Source organism: Spermophilus citellus, assembly GCF_964194105.1.
Source record: "Spermophilus citellus genome assembly, chromosome: 13".
NCBI lineage: Eukaryota > Metazoa > Chordata > Mammalia > Rodentia > Sciuridae > Spermophilus > Spermophilus citellus.
The window spans coordinates 11,707,089-11,728,605 of NC_138193.1; the positions used below are offsets into that span (position 1 = coordinate 11,707,089).

Sequence of the window (21,517 nt, forward strand, 5' to 3'; positions counted from 1 at the left end):
GTGGTTCTGGGTGTCCCCCACTGTGGCTGGGACACTGGCCTATAAGGGTGGAGTGTGAGACCTGCAGATTTTGATATAGTTTCAATCTCAGATTTAATTCTGCCATGGGATAAGGAAGTTTTCCCAATATATAGGTTGGTTGGTTCAAAACTCCCAACTGTTCTTCCCCCGGATGGTATTTCTTTGGAGTTTGAAATCCTGCAAGGAGGCTTCATAAACAGAGGAGACCTGATATTTCTTTTTGCATGAATTTATTCTTCTTCTGCTCTCTGTGAGGAAGGCTGAAGGAGTCCTCTCCTCTGCCAGGTCTCTCCAAAAGCTTCCTTCAGGGATTCTCTGCAGAACCTCCCAAATGAGGGGAGACTCCTAAGCTGGGGACAGAGGGTGTGGCGAGGGTGTACCACTGCATTCTGATTCTATGTGGGAAAGGAGGGGAATACACCTACCGTGAGGTCCCCGGCATGGGACTGCAGTTGGCTGTCGGTGGCCTTAGACTTTTTGTTGGACGAGGAGGAAGTGAACACACCATTGCCATGAGATCGGCTGGAAGAAGTTAAGTCCTCGCTGGAATATTTGTGTTTAGATGCATCAGAGAGAGGTGAGATGGGCGATCGGAGCATTTTTTCATTTTTATTTATTGGTATTGCCAAGCTGAAAAAGTAAGTTACAGTAATGGAAAATCACACAGTCAGCATAGGGAAAGGTAAGTACTTACCCATGACCAAACCTCCCCTTTAAGACCTGCAGGTAGGAAGAAATTTATTGGTAATTATTACACCAGGAGCGACCTTATGGCCACAGGACCCTAACAAACAGTAGCCAATCTCACTCACTGTTTCTTTCTTTTTTGGTGGGGGGCTACCGGGGATTGAATTTAGGGGCGCTCAACCACTGAGACATATCCCCAGTCCTATTTCGTATTTTATTTAGAGACAGGTTCTCACTGAGTTGCTTAGTGCCTTGCTGTTGCTGAGGCTGGCTTTGAACTCATGATCCTCCTGTCTCAGCCTCCTGAGTCGCTGGGCTTGCTGGCATGTGCCACCAGGCCTGGCTCATTGTTTCTTACTCTGGTAGGATGAAGAGTAATTCTGGAGTTAGCATCAAAAGGAGTGGCCAAGAGTAATAATATGGAATTGCATGTTCCAAGTTTTTCATCCAAGAATCTCAAAATAATCACCAATTTTTTTTCCTTATAAGCTGAAGCATAGAGTAATGGGACAGTCAATCAACAGTGACAAATGAGTTCTCCATTGCTACAAGGACTTCTGCCAACATCTGAGCTTGTACTCATTATTAGATAGAAAATAACAGAATCACAGGGCATTCTGTGAAGCAGAGTGCCGATGCTCTATTGTTGAGCTTCCCAATTACCCAGGCATCGATCAGAGTAAACACAGAACAGAGAAACTGTTATTAGAAATTACAACTTCTGATTCCTAGCTCTTTATTTTATCTTCAAAACAACTGTCTATTCTTGAATATAATGTTCTCCACAATCAATCATTAAAGAGGGATTCATTTGTATTTAAGTCTCTGCAATGGATATTATGTTGTTAGGAATCCCTGCATTACTTCGGGAGAAAAAATAAAGTATTGTTTGGGGGCAGACATATCAGCCAGAAATAAACTCAATCACTGTTAATTTAAGATGGTTATAGAGTCAGTTTACAAAAAAAAAAAAAAAGGGGTCACGCCATTTAATGAAGATTTAGTCATTATTCCTGGGGTCATGAACTCTTAATTGCACGTGTTGATTATCATTGCAAACAAACCATTAAAGTCACTTCAAAAAGCAATTTCCTTAGCTGGTGGTCATGGTGGAGAAATTATACAGGCCTGTAGAACAAATGACAAAGCCAAGCTTCTTAATGTTACATAAATAGATAGGTGTGGAGGCAGAACCTCTGGTTCTAGAAGCAGTGTGTGTCTCATAACTCAGAAAGCAGTGAGCCAATATGTTCTAGGAAAGCGCTTCAGGTGACTCCAAAGTAGCTCATCTAGGGATGGTGAAGATGATGGTATATGAGATGTGAAGAGCCTGAGAGCACTAGCTTCTTGAAACATGAGGGGAAAAGACCTATTTCTAAGTGTCTATTATTTTATATACTTCATGGTTTTTTAGTGTGCATGAAAAATCAGAGTATGATGTTAAATATTGTCACTGGGCATGTGATTGTTCCTTCTTCAAAAATATTTCAAATTTATATATTCCTAGTTGACCAAAGAAACCTTCTCTGGAGCTCTTTGGGAAAGGCAATTACCCATCTCTGGGGCCATTTGATGGCACCAGTAAAACTTGACAGTAGTCAGAATGGCAGCTATTATGAAGACAAATAACAATGAGTGTTGGTGAGGATGTGGGGAAAGGGCACACTCATACATTGCTGGTGGGACTGCAAATTGGTGCAGTCAATATGGAAAGCAGTATGGAGATTCCTTGGAAATCTGGGAATGGAACCACCATTTGACCCAGCTATCCCTCTCCTCGGTCTATACCCAAAGGACTTAAAAAGAGCATACAACAGGGACACAGCCACATCAATGTTTATAGCAGCACAATTCATAATAACTAAACTGTGGGAACCAACCTAGATGCCCTTCAGTAGATGAATGGATTAAAAATGTGACACGTATATACACAATGGAATATTACTCAGGAATAAAAGAGAATAAAATCATGGCATTTGCAGGTAAATGGATGGAGTTGGAGAAGATAATACTAAGTGAAGTCAGCCAATCCCCCCAAAACAAATGCTGAATGTCTTCTCTGATATAAGGTGACTGACTCATAGCGGGGTAGGGAGAGGGTGTATGGGAGGAATGGAGGAACTCTAGACAGGGCAGAGAGGTGGGAGGGGAAGGGATGGGGTTAGCAATGATGGTGGAATGTGATGGACATCATTACCCAAAGTACATGTATGAAGATATGAATTGGTGTGAACATATTTATATACAGAGATATGAACAATTGTGCTCTGTATATGTAATAAGAATTGTAATGCATCCCAGTATCATGTATTTAAAAAATAAAGTCAATTAAAAAAAACCAAAAAATAAAAACTTGACAGTAGTTATGGAGATATGCAGACCACCTCTTGGAAATTTCACTCACACTGTGGCATAATTGAACATAAGTAGAACTATCAGAGCTGGGAGGTTCTGCCAGGCAAAGTCACTACAGCAAGAGTTTTTTTTAACTTGAGGTCCATAAACTTGGATGGCAAAAAGTTACATCTTCATTTTCACTAACCTCTCACTCAAATGGAATATTTCCTTTAGTTACAAGCAAGGGATAGAAACAAGAGGAGCGGGTACTCTGGAATCCTATTAGCAATGCCTGCCATTGGGCCACCAGTAGAAATCACACATCATGGATATTTTCAGTGGCCAGAGGCATCCTGAAATACCATTTATATTCAACACTACTTGACAACTACAGTCACCACGAGATCAGCCAGGGAAGTTATTTAATGCATGAACAAAGCGGTGCATATCACATACTTAGGTAATTTGAGGCTGCAGTCCTCCCGTTCATTATTTTCACAACATTTGGGGATGCCATCCCTCTGCACAGAGGGTTGACGCTGTCCCTCCTATGCAGACCTTCCGCCTCCTGGCTGCCTTCCCAGGGGGAGCTGAGCACGCAGTGGGCCCGCACGTCTGGGCCCTTGCTCTCCAATGTCCTCTCCCAGTTTTAGTGTTGCTTTATATCTTTCCTTAACCTTTTGGTTTACATTTTTATGTGTTGTGCTGAGACATTAATCTCCCCTTTAAAACCCTGAGTGGACAGTCGGGGAGAGTGAGGGTGTTAGCGCAGAGCAAAAGCTGTTTCTCTGTGGAGGTGTTTTTAAATGGAAAGAGCTTCTGCGGTGAATGATGAGCTCCTGGCTTATAGAGAACCTTCCGGACCGTGCCCTGCTAAAGAGCTATTCATCACAGAAGGGTTTGGTGCATAGTGGGGCCATGCAGAACCCCTTCAGAGGAGATGCTGGGTAGCTACTTGACCTTGGAAGCACAGATCCTTTTGAATTCCACAATTTTAGTCTACATGGGGGCCTTTAGGGGCAGCACTGGAGAGCCCATTCCTTATCCTTGTAATAGCCTTAATGTTCTTTGATCCCTAAGCTACCCTTAATGTTCCCTTAATTTTCTTAAATCCCTGAGTAGCTACCATTAAAACACTGACTTGAAAATTCAGTTATTACATTTTTGGGGGAAGAAATGTGTTTGGGGAGCACAGAGCTGTGTGCACCTAGTAACTGGTCTCGGTCACAGAGGAGGGCCTGACATGGCTATTGGGAGTATGACATGAAGTCCACATTGAGCATAATTACAAAATTGAGGTTAAACTAAGTCTGAAGACTAAGGGCAGAGCACGTATCAAAAACTTGGGATTCTCTCTCCGAGTGGCACCTGCCTTTCAGATTCAGAGACCTCTCCGGCTCACGCCCGCCTTTCAGGGAACATGCGTACCTGTTGATGTTCATGCTGCAGTGGTTTGAAGACAGAGTATTACTGGCGGAGTTGGCTAGTCGAGTAGAGCTCTCTTTCTCCCCCTGGGCCTTCTTCATCTCCCTGTAGTCATCTTCGTTGTCACACTGTGTGGAAATAAGCAAAAGCCAATCAGCTTTGGATTCTGAGGGGTCATTACATGGTGTGTGCTCCAAGACACTTCCAAAGAGCAAGGCCTCAGGGTTGGGCGGGGGCGGGGGTGTCTCTCAGAGAGAACCTGAGTACTAGTGGCTGAGCTTGAACAGCTCAGGAAACCTGGATGGGTTTAGTATTGACAGCTTATTGAGAAGAAGGGCATGATGTCATGATCAAAATTTGGGAGGGGACATTTTTAATGTTGCAACTTGCTCAGGATTTATTTCTCCCTAGCAAACTTATTTTTTTCTTTTTTTAATATTTTCTAGTTGTCGATGGACACAGTAGCTTTATTTATTTATTTATTTATTTTAATGTGGTACTGAGGATCAAACCCAGCGTCTCACACATGTGAGGCAAGCGCTCTGCCACTGAGCTACAGCCCCAGCCCCCCTAGCAAACCTATTCTGAACCCACACTGTAGCCTGAGCATCACCCATCCTGGCCTCTCAAGGCGTCAGGATAAGGTACAAAAAATGCATATTCCTGGGGCTTACTGGGGTAAGGGTGGTGGCGGGTCTGCACCTTTTCACCTTGAAAGCCGCACCTTCTGTGGATGGCAAGCCAAGATGCTTTACTTCTAGTTCACAATTCCCAGCCGGTAACATCTTAAAGTACCTTTTCACACTAGGGGACTTGGACTGGACCCTTATCACCATGACTGTGTGACATGTGTCAGGGTGCAATAGCAAGGCAGTCCATAAGAGGAGTACTTCCGGGAGACAGCAGGAGCCCAGTCCAGGGTGGGATCTTCAGGGCTTCCTGTGGTGTTTTCTAGGAGACAAGTGTCAGCCCGAGAGAGCATCCCTGACCTTTTCTCTCTAGCTGGGACAGTGTGGCACGGCCTCTGCCATAGGTATCTCAGATCCTCACACTGTAATAGTGGCCCCATGGAGGACCCAAACCAAAGCTCTGAATCTGTGGTCCTCAGTTCTAGGGCTTCAGCAAGGGGAGACCCAGCACTTTTGACAGACAGGTCTATGGGTTCCTCTCAACACCCAGTATTGACTGGGATCTTCACACCCCAGGATGTTGAGTAAAGAATGCTACAAAAACGTCCTTTCACTTCTCCCGTGTCATTGCTTATTGAAGACTCATTAGGTTTTGTGAGTAAAGCTGGTGTCAGGCTTAGTGGTAAATAAAATTTTGCAAGTTAAAATAAAAAAAGTCACGGATACCACAGCTATTTAAATACAGACCATTATGGACTTTATATGTACATCTTTCTGCACTTCTCTCTGTATGCTCATGTATATCTATAGGGTTAGATTTATTTTCTATTCATAGGTTTATCAACATCTGCTTCTGCATATTTCTTATATATTTATTTCCATCAGCCTACCCATTTATCCATCAAGCTCAGAGATAACATCCACACTGATTCCTAGGCGATTAATCAATTGATTCAACAAAAAATTGTTTGAATTTTTTGTTGAATCAATTTATTCAATTGATTCAACAAAAAATAAATTCAATTTATTCAATAAAAAATTGCCAACAAGCAATAAGGAAGACAGGGTGCCTAGGGAAAAATGGGGGGAAACAGGAGCAGGGAAGAAATGAGCTGATGAAATTGTATGGTTTGAATGTGTTGTGCGACCCTGACACCATTTTATGGTGAAGAGAATGAAGTTCAGAGAAGAGAAGATCAGCTGGTTGAGGTCACCCAGGAGGCTCGGGCTAACCACAGAATTTCTGAGATCTAGTGCAAAATGAAAATACTGGGCCGAAAAGCAGGAAGAGTGATTTCATGCTGGGTGGCTCACGCTTATAATCCCAGGAGCTTGGGAGGCTGAGGCAGGAGGATCGCAAGTTCAAAGTCAGCCTCAGCAACTTGGTGAGACTCTAAGCAGCTTAGCAAGATAAAAATAAAAATAAAAATGAAAAAGGGCTGGGGGTGTGGCTCAGTGGTTAAGGGTCCCTGAGCTCAATCCCCAGAAACCTCCCTACCCCACAAATGACCTCATCAAGAATCAAGTAGAAAACATTTCAGTCTCCCAACTTGACATTCAATGGTGGTATTTATTTGTGACTTCATGCTGTGCTCCTTTGCATTTGGGGATAACCTGAGGGCCCTGGGGGTGAATGGAGACTTTCAAGGGCTGGGGCTGCCCTGGGATAGGCACCTGCATGTGGCCCACCAGTGCCGGTCTGGCACCTATCTTCTGGGCTGGCATGGATGGCAAAGCCCAGTTAGGCACCAACCACCCCTAATACTGACCCAGAGTGAATGGGCCATCCCAGGGCGTGCAAGCTTCCTTGTGGATCACCTCACTACCTGGACTGAGGCTGAGCAAGATGGAGACCCTAATCTTGATCCTTGCTGTGACTACACTTGAGCACTATCTGGGCCAGGGGGGCTGAATGGTCCCTGGTCTGAGACCAGGAGGAGGAGAAGACTGCACAGGGTGGAGGTTCTAGAAGGCTGAAGATCAGGCAAAACGTTTCCTGAAGGGATAGGTAGACAGAGGGACCTCCACACATGATCCATCACTAACAAGACCCAAATTCAAAGATAAAATGAAGAATTTCAAGATGGTGGCCACAACATTCAACTCTATGGGAGCCTGTGTGGTCGCTTTACTGCTGCAGGGTCCACGGAGCTGGCACTGGAGGAGGAAAAAGTCAAAGATGGGATCTGAGGTCAGGTCAGCCTGGTGTCCACATCCACATACTTCCCACTACATGTGAGTACTCTCAGAGCAAAGGGGGATCCACCATGTGGGCTCTGAAGGTGAATGGAAACTATGCTGGACTCTCTTGATAAAACTGTCATTGGTTTTAGCCAAGGTAAGTAGCTACCTTTTGAAGATATTTCTTTTCATGAACTTTGCTGCAAGGGGTTCAATTCTGCTTCATAGGGCTGTTATTTAATGTAACTATGTGAAGACACACATTCTTCAGCACTTTGTGATAAACTTTCCTGCTGATGGGTGCCCTTCGCAGGTCATGGAATGATTATAATAAGGAGACTGTCTCCTTTTTCCATACAACTTTGAAAGTGAAGAACACCTTTATCCTGGCCAGGAAAAGGCAATAACCTGACTCTCTAGACCCTCTTAATCAGGGACTGGAAACAGCTTATAAAACCCACGTGTTCAGTCTTCTTTTTCTATTGACAGACCAGACTGCCCTCTGGAAACAAAAATACTACACAAACCTCAGACTGACTTCTTATTTTGAGACTCTGGGGCCAGACACTGCCTGGGTTCATTCCTGGCTCTGTCCCTTTGACCTATATAACCTCAAGTAAATCACTTTAGGCTTTCAGAACCTCTGTTTCCTCACCTGTAAAATGGGCACAACAATGATATTTGCCTCATATAGTTGAAAGGACTAAATGATTAAATGGTACAAAGTGCTTTAACAGCATCCCTTTGGGGAACATAAATGCATGTTAACTATTGCTGGTAACAACTCTGTCCCAAATTTGGAACTGTCCATGAATTTTGCAATCTTTGATACCTACTGTGTTGTTCACTGTGGTTTAAATTACTTTTGAAGATACAGAAATAGGAAGGGCAAAAAATCCTGAAAATTGGCTTTATGTTATGATGAAGGTATTCCCTGAGCATCTGGTGTCTGCTGCCAGGGGCAGCTCCAGCTCCTGTATTTGAGCTGCCCTTCTCCCTCCCACAATGCCTCACCTGTTCATCTCTCCTGGTGCCATTACATCCCCCCCACCTCTGCTTATTCTAACTCCCTCTCAGAGCCCTCCCAGCCCCTCTCCACCATGAAGCCCTCCCTGATTGATGCTACAGGCTGCTGTGAGGACTTGGACTTCAGTACTCATCCCACACCCCAGTCAGGCTTAAACTTCACAAGGATACCGGCTTCTTAGGTAGATGAGTGATCCACCACCAACTCATCCCATCCCTCCTAGAGAAGAATGGGGTTCACCACACTTTCAACTTTCACACGTGCCCAGATTGGGTCTCTCTGAACACACTAGTACCTGGGTATCACCATTGCCACACGCCTTGGGACAGGGCTTAATGATCCACAACGATAAAATGGGAACAGTAACAATACTTGCCGCATTGGACAGTCCTAAGGATTTAACTGGGATTATAGATGTTAAGTACTTAACACATTTGGCATAAAGTACTATATAATTGTTTGTTAAGGACACGGAAAACTCCTGCTGCCACCTACGATCCCAGCCAGCAGCCCACCTGTGCTCTACCTCTTGCCCACAAATTAAAGTCCCCTCCCTTCCAGACACCCCTTTCTCCCAGGACTACCTTGCGTTTCCTCTTGGATTTTGGCAAAGTCTTCTCTGTGGGCGTGTCCAGAGCGTGGCTGGGCGGAGCGCTTTCCGCGTCCTTGGCCGCAGGAGCGCTCAAGACTCCGGGCCCCTGGGGCAGGTGTTCTGGGATCCTGGACAGGAGGGTCAGGTCAATTTTGACCCAGAGTGACCTGACCTCATCACTGTCCTTCAAGGGGGAGAGAAGTTCGTTCCTGCCGAAGGGGACCAGGGTGTAGAACTGCTCCTCCAGCTCCTTGGCGATGTCACTGGTGGTCCTGGCGTTGATGGAGCCGACGGCCGCGCGGGGGCCGCTGCCGCTGCTGACGTTGTTGGCGGCCTCCTTGAGTCTCTGGTCACTCCCAGAGGAGGCGGCGGCCACGGCCTGGCCTTTGGACAGAGGGTACTCCTCCTGCTCCGACTCCAGGTCCGAGTCCGAGGAGGACGATGAAGATGACGACTCTGTCTCGATAAATTCCTTGGATTTGGGGACGATCCGGCTCAGACCCCGCGTGCGCCGCTTCTCGCAGGTCACCGAGGAGCGCAGCTCCTTGCGGTGGCTCGTTCTGCTGTTGCCGCAGGGCCTGCTTTTGGCGGGCTCCGGGGGCACCACCACGCTGGCCCCCAGCGCGTCCGCCGCCGCGGGCTCCTCGGGCCGGTGGCAGTTGGCGCCGTCCCCGGCTGAGGTCCTCTCGGTGCGCCTGGTGGGCTTCTTGCCCGCTGACCTCCGGGCCGGCGCGGGGGCGCTCTCCGCGGGGGCGCCGGGCACCGCGGGCGGCGGGGCGGCGGCGCTCACGGCCACGGCCACGGCCGCGGGCGGGGACTTCTGCTTCACCCCTTTGCTGCCCGGGGCCTTGTTGGCGGTCCTCGGCCTCTGCTCCTCCTTGCAGGCACTCTTGAGTTCCTTCTCCCGCAGGCTGGTTTGGCAGACGTCGGGAAGCTTCCCGCAGTCCTGCACTTCATCTTTCACCGGGGTGTAGTATTGATTGCTCTCGGGCCCGTGGTTTTCATTTTGGATCAGAATAGGAGGCTTGTGGGGATTAACTTTGTTGAGCCATTTGTCCAGTTGCCACTTGTTAGAGGATGCCGGTTCAGCCTGAAAGAGAAAACCCGCGACAAACAAAACACCTTTTATTACAGCTTCCTTTAAAAAGGGCCGGGCTGTTTTTTACCTTGACTGTACTCCTCTGGGTGCATATGCAAAAAAAACGAGCGGGCTGCCAGCAAATGGGAGATGCAAGCCAGGGCTACTGCGGCAGCCCCTTGGCCCTCAGGGTGCCTGGATGGTGGTGCCGCTCTTGCTGGTCCTAAGCAATTAAATATCAGCACGGCCCATTGGAGTCTACTTGAAAAAATAGGGGGCTAGCACTGTGCCTTGATGGAAACCATTTCAATCACTTCCAAGCATTTAAAAAGAATACATACACACACATGTATATTTGAGATTCCTTGAAATTTAAGTGGGGAATAATAATTCAGAGACCCTGGGCATTAAAGCACCCATTTTTAGTGAGACCAAACCTTGGGAAAAATCAAGGTACCTATATAGGAGCCCAAAGAGTTAGCATATAATTTTTGTAAAAGGCAAATCAAGGGCATAGTTAATTCGCTGTAGAAACATTAACTTTGGGAAGGTGGCCCATTTAGCAGGAGAGAACTCTCCTGTTCCAGAGGGATGTTAAAAGGCATTAGGAAACAAAATCTTAAAGGAGTAAATGATGATTCCAAATAATATGAAGACTATTAGTAGATAACAGGTGTACGGAGAGGGGTAGAACTTGAGCCAGAGTATTTTCAGTTGGTGACTAGAGGTGAAATGGGGAAAATGTTTTGAGGGTCAAGGTGAAGTATTTTTTCTTCCATATGGCCTCCTCACCCCTGAGTCTGCTGCATCTGTTGTTTAAGGGTGAGCAGAGATACCATTCTAGAACAAGAAGTTATTGCTCAATATTCTCCCCACTCCGCCAGGGCTGGGGATTGAACTCAGGGCCTCATGCATACTTGGCAAGCACTCTACCACTGAGATATACCGTCCTCTAGTTTTATATTTTAAATTTGATCAGGTAAAGTCTAGAGTTAGGATCCATTGTAGGAGAAAAGTTTGCTTTTAACATGATAAATTAAAAAAAATTCTTTTGATTTATGAAAATCAGCTGTTTTCAACAATGAGGTATTAAGAACAGCACTTGGGCTGGGGATGTGGCTCAAGCGGTAGCGTGCTTGCCTGGCATGCGTGAGGCCGGGGTTCGATCCTCAGCACCACATACAAACAAAGATGTTGTGTCCACCGAAAACTAAAAAAATAAATATTAAAATTCTCTCTCTGTCTCTCTAAAAAAAAAAAAAAAAAAAGGAACAGCACTTGAGGCTCTGGGTATGGTCACAAATCTGACAGGGGTGAGACAACAGGGTCCTAGCTGAGCCTGGAAGAATTGGGGGGGGGGGCTGCTCAGGAATGGGCCAGAGGAGCATGGGACCAGGAGGACTGGCCACACAGTGTGGAGATTGGCCAACCAAAGCGGTGGCAGGGACTGTGGATATCCTGCTCCTAACATATGAGACTGATTACATTCCAGGGAAAACCAGCACAGGGTGTCCAGTGACTTGAAGGAGCAAGAAAAATCCAGTAGAGGCCAGAGTAGGGGCTGCGAGGGTGGAACATGGGCATCTTTGCTTATTTTCATGTCTCCCAAAGAAACGGGGCTCCAGAGCAAGGGGCGAAAGAACAAAGATATACTACTGGTTGAGCTCCCCACATCCAAAATGCTTGGGATCAGATGCATTTTGGATTTCGGGTTTGGGAATATTTGCACACCCATGATGTGATAAGTTTAGGGATGGAGCCATTCCCAAACACAACATTCATTTATATTTTATAGCACCTTGTGCACACAACCTGAAGGTAATTTTATATAATATTTTTAATAATGATGTATGTGGAACAAAATATCAGAATTTTCCACTGTGGCCTCAGGTCAGTTCTCAAAATGTTTTGGGTTTTGGAACATTTCAGATTTCAGACTGGAGGGGCTCAACCTGTCCCTTTTTTGCACCTCTGAGCTGTTATGTTTCAGTTCTCATTTTGGCTTCTCCTCTAGAGAAAGGCAAGAAGGGACCCCTAAAGAGCACACCTGAAGCTGTAATGGGAAGACTCCCTCCTGGAGTCAGAGGAAGCAGGACAGGGGGATGCCCAATGGCTTTTTTGCCCAGGAGCACCCTCACCTTCCCTGAGCACAGAAGGCCCAGAAGCTAATTGGGTGGCAAAAATTCATGGCTTCTAATCTCATCTCCCCACCCCCATTTTTCCCATTATGTGACCACCGGGGAGTCAATCCCTTTTAAAGCTGTGCCTCAGCTTCCCCACACAAATGGGCCTTGCAGAAGGGTGCAGGTACTGGGGGAGGGCTCACATACGTGGGGCAGAGCATGGCACCCATGCTGCCCTCCCAGTGAACACTGTTGTCTCCCACTCCAAGCCTTCCACAGCTCACATCTCTTACGTAAGTACATGGGAGTCTTTAGCGCAGAGTGAGAGGCACGCTGAAACATTCTAGCAGCAGTATGAACAGGGAAGGGCAGAATTTAATACTTTTCCCATGGGCCCCCTGCCTGATGTGTTTGAGGGTCATTTTTTTCTGCACTTCACAGACAAACAAATCAGTCCGAAGTACCATTTTCAATACACCACTAAATCACGCTCCCTTTCTCCAGGATCTATGATGACCTCCTATTGCCACTCAAACAAAAGCCACGATCCCCTGGCTGTCATCCAAAGTATATCATCCTGCGATCAGCTTTCATTGCTGGAGCACCTACCAGACGCCTGCCACTTTACACGTATTATCTAATTTAATCTTCACAGATAAGAAATAGTATCTCCCTTAATTTGTAGATGAGGCTCAGAAAGGTTAAGTGACATGTCCGAAGCTGCACAACTCCCAGGCTTCACCAAGACTGAACTTGTACTTGCCTAGGTGTAAAGACCAGATTCTCTGCATGGTTGCTTCACTAAACTCTCCCACTACTCTCTGGTGTGTGTGTGTGTGTGTGTGGGGGGGGTCATTCCTTTGAGAAATGTCAGTCCTCAACCTAAAACAATAGCATTAGATCTGATTTTTGGAGCAAACACGACTAACTCTCCAAACAATGCCTGCTGCCCTCCATCTACTCAATAGCACAGGCTTTTGATGTTCATATCTGTTCCATGTGTACATGCCTTGAGTCTTTAACAATGTCCAACACTTCTTTCTGGCCAGGACAGGCCCCTTGCAGTATCCACAGAAGGCCCGGAAGAGCGATCACTATGACTGCTCCCAGTGAGTGAGCAGTCAATCAAAATGCACCATTTGTTCCTGACAAACACCTCACAGATCAGGCAGGAGAGAAATGTCCTACATTCTGGGGAGGAGGTGATTGTGGCCAAGGAAGGTGAAATATCAGAGAGTTAAGTGGCAAAACAGAGGAAAATCCAGGACCTCAGATTAGTGCACCAGGCATGCAGGCTGTGGCCCACCTCTTGAGTGCCATCCGGGGTTTCTGCCTGATGTTTCTATTTGCTTTCTGGCTTGGTGTGCTAGAGGTCAGCTGCAACTCTCTTCCCTGGTTATTTTTCTGACTTATGCAGGAGCTCCCCACCACGTATCTGCTCCTCTGTGTCCTTCCTAGCACTTACTACTGTGGACCTTAGCAGCTTCTGATTAGCAAGAGCCTTGTTGAACAAACCAGCAATTACACTGATTCTTAAGAATGATCTGGAGCCTGGCCCAGGGGCGCACACTGTAATCCCAGTGGCTTGGGAGGCCGAGGCAGGAAGATCAAGAGTTCAAAGCCAGTCTCAGCAAACGGGAGGCATTAACCAACTCAGTGAGACCCTGTCTCTTAATAAAATGCAAAATAGGGCTGGGATGTGGCTCAGTGGGTGAGTGCCCCTGAGTTCAATCCCTGGTACCCTCCCCTTAAAAAATAAAAAGAATGATCTGGGGCAGAGGTGCAAAGAAATGGGATCAGCTTACTTTATCCTGGAACTCACAATGACCTGACCAAGCTTGATCCCCCACCCCCATGTGCAGGCGTCAACGTGCCAGTCCAGTGAGCTTCTTCCTGGCACAGGAGGGCACGTGATCCAGGAAAACTCCTGAGATAAAACCCTTGGGAAAGAAATGGGGCTGAGAACGACTGAGCACAGGTCAGGCCCTGCAGAGGGCATTTGCAGCCATGGAGATATTTACAGTGGCCCTTCCAGGGCAGCCTGCAAAGGAGGCCTTACATGATAGGGATTCACATAACAGGAAGTGCTGTTCAGCAATCAGGGCCATAAAGAACAGTTTGCGTGAAATTCAGTGGAGCACAGCGGGGTTTCCCAGCTCTGGCACATTGAGAGGGAGGACAAGGTGCCTTGAAAACTCAGAAGTGCCTCTTTCTACTCCTGGGTCAGGATGACGTGGAGGGGAAGGGAGGGCCAGAGCGTCTCACTGCAAGGTAGCACCATCCCGTCTGTGCAGTGGAATGTGAGGTGTACAGCAACCAGGAGCCCCAGTGATGTGTGGAAGTTCAGGAAACAGGCCTCGATGCTTGTGAGGCTATGGGGGTCAGCTCCCTAAGACAGAAGCAGGGAGGCTTGGAAGGAGGAGCAGGAACTTGCTACTTCCCATGACAGCGATTTTCAGCCTGCAAACCCATTTCCCTCCTACAGGGGGTAGGTCTGCATTAACCTTGGGAAAGATGTAAGAGAACCTCACTTGGACCCCAATAAATACATGCCTTTCCAGTAGGAAGGAATGACGTCTAGTGTGGCTAACACACCATTTGCCACTTCTGCATTCCCTGCACCTGGAGGAGCAAGGAAGCATCCTTGGGGAGCTCAGATTTCTAGAAGACTTGCTCCCTCTCCTTCACCAGGGCCTCTGAGACCTGCCATGAGAAGGGCAGCAGTTCTCCTTTCTCCATCCAAGAGGTCAAGGCCACGTAATGATCTCAGTGACTTTTAGTAAGACTCTGCTTAAATTTACTGCACAAATGTACTGCTCTTGGCAAGGTTTCAGCAGATTCAGTAACTCTGGGACTCACATCTCAGTGTGTAAACAAGACTCAGCACTCGCTCGTGTATTCAACCTGCAGTCACAAAGAAGAGCCCCGACAGGGAGGTCTTCACTTCACGGACAAGACCCCCTTATTATCCAACCCAGGGCCCTCACGCCTGGCTTTTGAGCTGTCCCTGGGAGTCGTTTCTTATAATTTGATGTTCTGGAATTTCTCAACCAACTGTAGCACAAAGCAGGTTTAATAAAGCCTGCTTCATTCCTCTACTTGATTCTATTTAACTACTATGTTTTTTTTTCTGTTTTGAATGATCCCTGTTAGGATGTTAGATCTGTGAAGACAGGGCATTTTCTGATATGACTGCTGTATTCCAGAGTTGAGCCCAATGTCTATGGCTCTTTAAATATTGGTTGAACAAACACAGAGTGAGTGAATGAATGAAATTGTGAGGGAGAAATGATAATGTTAGTCTCTCGACGACTAAAAAGCCAGGGTTAAAATAAGCTATGAGGCACTCACAGGGTAATGTCACTAAGGGCCTTTACCTTATGTGGGTGGGCAGGTGGGCAGATAGAGAAATAGGCACATCAAGGAGATCATGTGCTGGAGAGGGGCCTTATTTCAAATGAGTGGAGAGTTTGTCATAGAGCAGAAAGATGCTGAGGAGGAAAGGGGGACTGTGGAGAGATAAGAAGAAAATCCAGAGGCACTGTAAGAGTCCCTCTGTGGAAGTGCCTTTGGGGGGGGGGCACAGGTACAGAAGCAGCAAGAGGGCTGCTGCCCTCCCAAGGCCCTGGGCTTGCGTTAGTGGCTTTGGTTTGTCAGCAGAGCCTATTTAGGAATCTGGCCCCCCTCAAATGACACAGAGGGTGGTCAGTAAAAAATCAAACCCGCAATCCACAGTGATGTCACCTGTTTATACACTTGGGAAGAAGCTGTCTTTTATTCCTTCTTTAGAAAACAAAACCTACACTCATGGCTCCCAGACTTGAGAAGTTTTCTCTGGGCCCTCACCCAAGAATCTCTGGGCTCTGAATTACTATTTAATTTCCCCCCTTTCCACTTTAAAGTAGAAACAGCAATGGTTTTTATTAGGACCTTATAATGTTTTTTATACAAGGCACCTAAATCTTCCCCATAGATACTGGTCATGGTTGTAAAAGGTTTCATTATTATTTGTAGGTTGATGCTAATTTTCCCTTTTATATTTTCACAAAGAAAACACAGTTAAGGTTTTATTAATATTTATAGCCCTTGTTCTTCTGATCCATGACAAACTGCAAAAAAGGTAAGACTCTGAGCATGCCTGACCCATAAACTCTCTGTCCCTGTGATTTACTGGAGGTCCCACTTCCCAGGTGGCGAACTTTCCTGTCTGGTTATTGCCTCAGCTGACCCCGAGGGAGACCCCCATCCATAGGTTATTTCCTGTTGGTGATGTTTACAACATACTTGGAAATTTCTGGAAGTCAAATAGAGAGTTTTGGACAGTGAATGATGATGCTTTGAACTTCAAAGGAAGTGGTGTCATTAGGAGAGTGGGAGGAGGGGGCGGAGTGGGGACAATGAGGAGCCCCCGGCCTTCCTGGCTCCGGGTGGTGCCCGGTTGGGGGCGGGGCAGGGAGGTGGCTGGAGTGGCGTCGGCGCCGCTTACCTCGGGGCTGGAGAAGTGCGGGGGCTTGCCGCCCTCTCCCTCGCTGGAGCTGCTCTCGGTCTCCGAGTCGGATCCCGAGCTGCTCTCGGAGTCGCTGGAGGAGCTGCTGCTGCTGCTGCTGCTTCCGCTGCTGCTGCCCTTGCTGGAAGGCACGGAGGTTCTGCAGTTGGTCTGCTGGACCACGGCGCTGCCAGCCCAGCAGGCCCCCAGGGAAGGAAAGGGAAGGAAAGCCAAGTGAGCAAACAGGAAAACGCCAGCAGGCTGCCACCCCGCCGAGGGGACAGGAGGCGCGGTGCAGGGGCCGCCCACAGGACCTGCCCTCCAGGGCAGCGGGAGGGCTGCTCCAGACCAGACCGCGGAATTGCCCAGGAGGGAAATTGTGCCTGCCCCTCGGTGGCTGGGCCCTGGTTATAAGTGTAGCCACTTCAGAAGGGAAGGTGGCCTAACATCGGAGTTTGCACGTCGCTGCTGTTCTGGGAATGGCTGTCCACATGCACCCCTGAATCTGATCAGCTGCAGGCAAGAAAGTCCAAAAAGCTGGAAATACGGTTTGCAAAGTATGCAAAAAGAACTGCTTTATTTTTCCCCAGAGGAAAGACGGCAAGAATTCGGACTGGAAGCAAGGGCACAGTGTTCTGCTCCCAGCTCTCATGGCTTGCTGCTGGAAAGTTCCAGAGATTTTTGGGACTGTCAGAATTAAACATCTTGCTTCACTCATTTTTTTCTGCCCTCAGAGTTGGGTACTGCTGTGGGCAGGGGGCTGGCACAGTGTAGAAGAAGGTCCTGCATGGACACACTTGCATCTACCCAGACTTTAAAATTCCACCCCACAGTGGGTCATTGAAACAGCATTTCAAACTTACTGGGTGCATATCTCCATGAAATTTGCTCAAAGTCCTTACCGACTCACAGACAAGAAGTCAAAATCAGTCAACACCTTCCAATGGTAATAAAAGAATTGCAAAAACTAAAATGGCACATGTCCACCCAAAGAGCATTCAAATCTAAGAAAATTTCAGTACTTACATAATATTCAACATCTTCCACCTTCTTTTATTAACTGAACTGAAACACACCTGAATGTGTTCTTTCGATGTCAAGCTCTAAACCCAGAAAATGTGGGTCACTTTTTTCATGCTGAGTCAGCAAAAAAAAATCTGCCTTCTGCTTCCCACTGTGACCACTGCATCCTTAGGGCAGGACTGTAGTGAGGCGGGGGCGGAGGGGGGCAGTTCATGAGGGTTTAAAGCTTCAAGTGTAAAGCAGCCTGGAGAACGGAAAGGGCCCTTCTCACCCATCCCTTAAATCTCTGACAGATGCTCAGCCCAAGGACAGACTCTCATAAATCCTGGGTGTGGGGTTGGGGAGGTGGAGGTGGCCAATCCTCACTGGAGCCTTTTCTTCTCTATATAAACCACCAGACAAGAAATGATCTCGTAGGAAAGCTGATAATAAAAGCAGCTTTTTGAACTGCAGGGTTAGGGGAAAACCTTGGAGATGTTCATTTCTTCCCACTAATGTCAGAGACCATACCCACTGTCTCCCAAATTCTTGATCAGACCATAGGCTCATGCCCTGCCTGAGCGGCAGGGACTTCTTTACCAGCCTACTGTTTGTGTCTGATATTGCGGGAGGAATTCAGGATCTTGAGGCAGAGGAGGGAAGGGGGTGGTTCGTACTCAAGGGATTGCACCGTTTCTTCCTTTTTTTATATGAATGAAAAATCTATCTTCCTGTTGGCTGAGTGAATGGAGATGGCTACTATCAATGGAATTAGACACAAAACAAAACACTGGATTCTGGCCAAATGTGAACATCTGGGATCCTCATTAATGGTTTGTTGGTAGGCCCACAAAACACTGAGAGGAAAACATAAAAATACCAAGAAAAGCAAAATAACACATGGCCCCAAAGACTTCCTGGTGAAAAGGATGGTGGGGACAAATATGGAAGGAAGCGATTTGTCTCCCTGCCACACTCTGGGATGACATCTGCTGAAGATCAGGACATTAAGAGGAACAAAGAACGTTTTCGTTGGTTTTTATAAATGATGCTCAATGGCCTTGATCTGTATGTTCTACCTGCTTGGATTCACCCAACAAGAAAACTTGTGAAGCTCGCTGTGTGTGTGCCTGGGCTTTGTGTGCACCAGAGGTGCCACGTGCAGGGGTTCCTTGTGGCTTCCACCATGGAGCGAATGGGTGTCTAGTGAAAAGCAGCATTTTAATTTCTGGGAGAATATCCATAAAAACAGCTACCACGTTAATGGTTGCTCTCCTTAGTAATCATACACTCCAGCCTGAGGAGACAGAATCTCCCATCTGAGTTAGATTGGCAGAAAAGCTTTATACTCCTTGTTTTTCTTCCTTAAATTAGGAAACTGACTGAAAATGACAGTTTTACTGGCATAGCTATTATTTGTTTTTAAAACAACGGAATGAGCCAAGAATTCAGATTTTCCCTCATGCTTTGATTCTAAGGGTTGAGAGGCTCACGATGCCTCTGGGATCAGGATTGAATAGAGTCAGTCCCTGATTTATGATGAGTGCTTCACAAAAGATTTTCCAACTTTACTGTGGTGCAAAAGCAATATACATTTGTTCAAAACTGGCTGTAGGATTCTGTATGTGGGAAGAACCCTGCTGGCCAGTCCAGAGATCAGGAGATCCGCCCCTCTATCCCCATGTCCACAAAGGCACCTCTGCTAGCTGGTCTAGCATGGGTCCTCGGGGACAGCTGGTCACCTTGGCCACAGCATCATGCCTGCTGTTGCCCTGAGTGCACGCAGCTGCTTGCTCTCTGCTGGGGCAGCTGCGGCAGTGAGGCAGGAGAAGGACGAGGAGGCCAGGATGGTCATCCCTGCAGGTTAGAACTAAAACGAGGCTTTGTGTGTTGAAAATTACAAACTGAAAATGCTAGCCTGCCAACTGGCTGTCATGCTTACAAACTGGAGATACTTCAAAAAAAGGAGCAGAACGTCTCCTGAAACGATGACACAGCCTGGTTGACACGAGGACACCACTTTGAATGATTTTTAGGATACTTCCCGCCAACCTCCTGGACCAAGTGCCTGAACATGGTGCCACTGACTCTGGAGACATTGGAGAATGTCCCCGAGGTCACAGAATAAAAGTCTTTGTGTCACCAAAGCTTAGCACAGTGCTTGTCCTGTGATAGACAGTCACATGTGATTACTGATTGAAAAAACAAAGAGAAAAAAAAAATCTACCACGGAGCTAGTAAGTCTTTAAAAAGGAGCCCTCGCCTTTCAAAAAGGCACCTCTTACACTCTTTCAGTTTGAACACTTTTTTTTTCCTTTCAGAGAATATATTTTTTTAAATGAACTCTAAATTTCATCTGCTATAATTTAAGCGTGGCTCCATGGAGGACGGTTTGTTTACTTTATGCATTTTTATTTCATGGACTGTTCTCTGCTGGCTTTGTGAGTGGCCAGGGCTGAAGTATACCTTTGAGACGGGTCCAGCTTTTCTTCTCTGCCATGTGCTTGTCATTTTTCTTCCTTTGGCTGCAATAACGCGTTCTTCTCAGAATCTGGCCTGGGCTCGGATTTCTCTTACAGACCATAAAAGAAAAGATCTGGAGCCAAAATTACAAATCCTGGGTCTCACAGGGGAGGGTGCACCCGTTTGCCAGACGTACTGTGGGGCCTTTGGATACGTATCCACAAGCTTTTGACTGACAAGTGACTTAGAGAGGCGCTCTCTACCTAATCCAGCATGTGGATGGCCGAGCTGTCCAGCTTAGCACCTGCGTTCCACAGACTCCATTGAAGAATAAGATTCAGCTCCTTCTCACTGTAAGAACTCAACGAATGCTCGATTTACAAACCATCATTAGCTCCCTGGCCACAGTGCCCCGTCTCTACTGATATCAGGTGATCTAAGACCTTGACTGTAGTAAGAGAAGTAAAAATGATAAAAGTTGGCTTGAGGAGGTTCGCTGTGGATAGATTATCTTCCATAAAGCAAAACTGATAGTTGGTTCTGAATCCAAGCCTTTGTCCCAGAGCGGCAGCCTGGGTGGGCTGGAGCGCACAGTGAATTTGGGCTACCGCTGGGTGGATCCTGCCATGCTGGGCAGAGGGGGGGGGAGGCTGTGGCCTAGAGCTAGGGTCCAGGTGAGCCAGGGTGAGCCTGATCAATGACGAGAAAACACAAGTGGGGTCAAACCTGAATGGAGATGGCAGGAAAATTACTTGAGGGCTAACGATAGCATTAATACTATCCAAGATCTGATCAGCATAAAGTTGGACCAATAGTGTTGGCACTTTTCCAAAACCTGATTAGTCTCAATCTGGACCAGTAGTGTTGACCCGGTAGTTATATAAACTCCTAGACAAGCACAACCAAGAGGCAACCTTCTGCTGGGTCCCCTCTCATCCTGCAGGATTTTGTGTCTGTTCTTGGCTCTGCTGCAGCACTGGAGGGCATGGCCACCATTGAGAGCTGCAATATGCTACTCCATGGTAGTGAGGAGAATCAGGTTTTGTAGGCTGTGACCCTCAGAGCGGACACGGGCAGGCATTCCCTGCCTTGACTGGCTGCTCAACCTGACACAGGCTTTCTTGACTGGAAAGGCCTGCAACTTACGCAGACCCCATCTGCCATCAGATGCAGAGAAACTTTGTTTCAGTTCTATATGCATGTGCTGCTGTCACTCCAGGACTAATTTCTCCATAAATGTGGCTTTTGAAGCTCTTCATGGTCTGGTTTCAATCAGCTCTCCAGCTTCACCTCTATGGGTCCATCCTGACTCTTGGTCATAATATATTTTCCATGATATTGACAGCTTACCTCTTTTAGAACTGGGGGGCTTCATACATGCTATTTTTTGTGTTAAAGTCCTTTCTCCCTTTCTTCTTTTGGCTATTGTTACCTCCTACATGCTCTCCAGGAACAAAGTGCAACGA

The 21,517-nt window shown here is 46.9% G+C and overlaps 1 protein-coding gene across 1 annotated transcript in view; it reads right to left on the minus strand.

Annotated features, from left to right (window-relative positions):
* Positions 1–21,517, minus strand: part of AFF3 (ALF transcription elongation factor 3) — a 502,728-nt gene that overhangs the window by 32,115 nt on the left and 449,096 nt on the right. The window contains exons 13-16 of the mRNA XM_081264786.1: positions 16,587–16,773; positions 8,892–9,989; positions 4,474–4,598; positions 447–651 (exon numbers count right to left, since the gene is read on the minus strand). Coding sequence (XP_081120912.1) covers positions 447–651; positions 4,474–4,598; positions 8,892–9,989; positions 16,587–16,773 — 1,615 coding nt within the window. The remainder of the gene's footprint in view (positions 1–446; positions 652–4,473; positions 4,599–8,891; positions 9,990–16,586; positions 16,774–21,517) is intronic.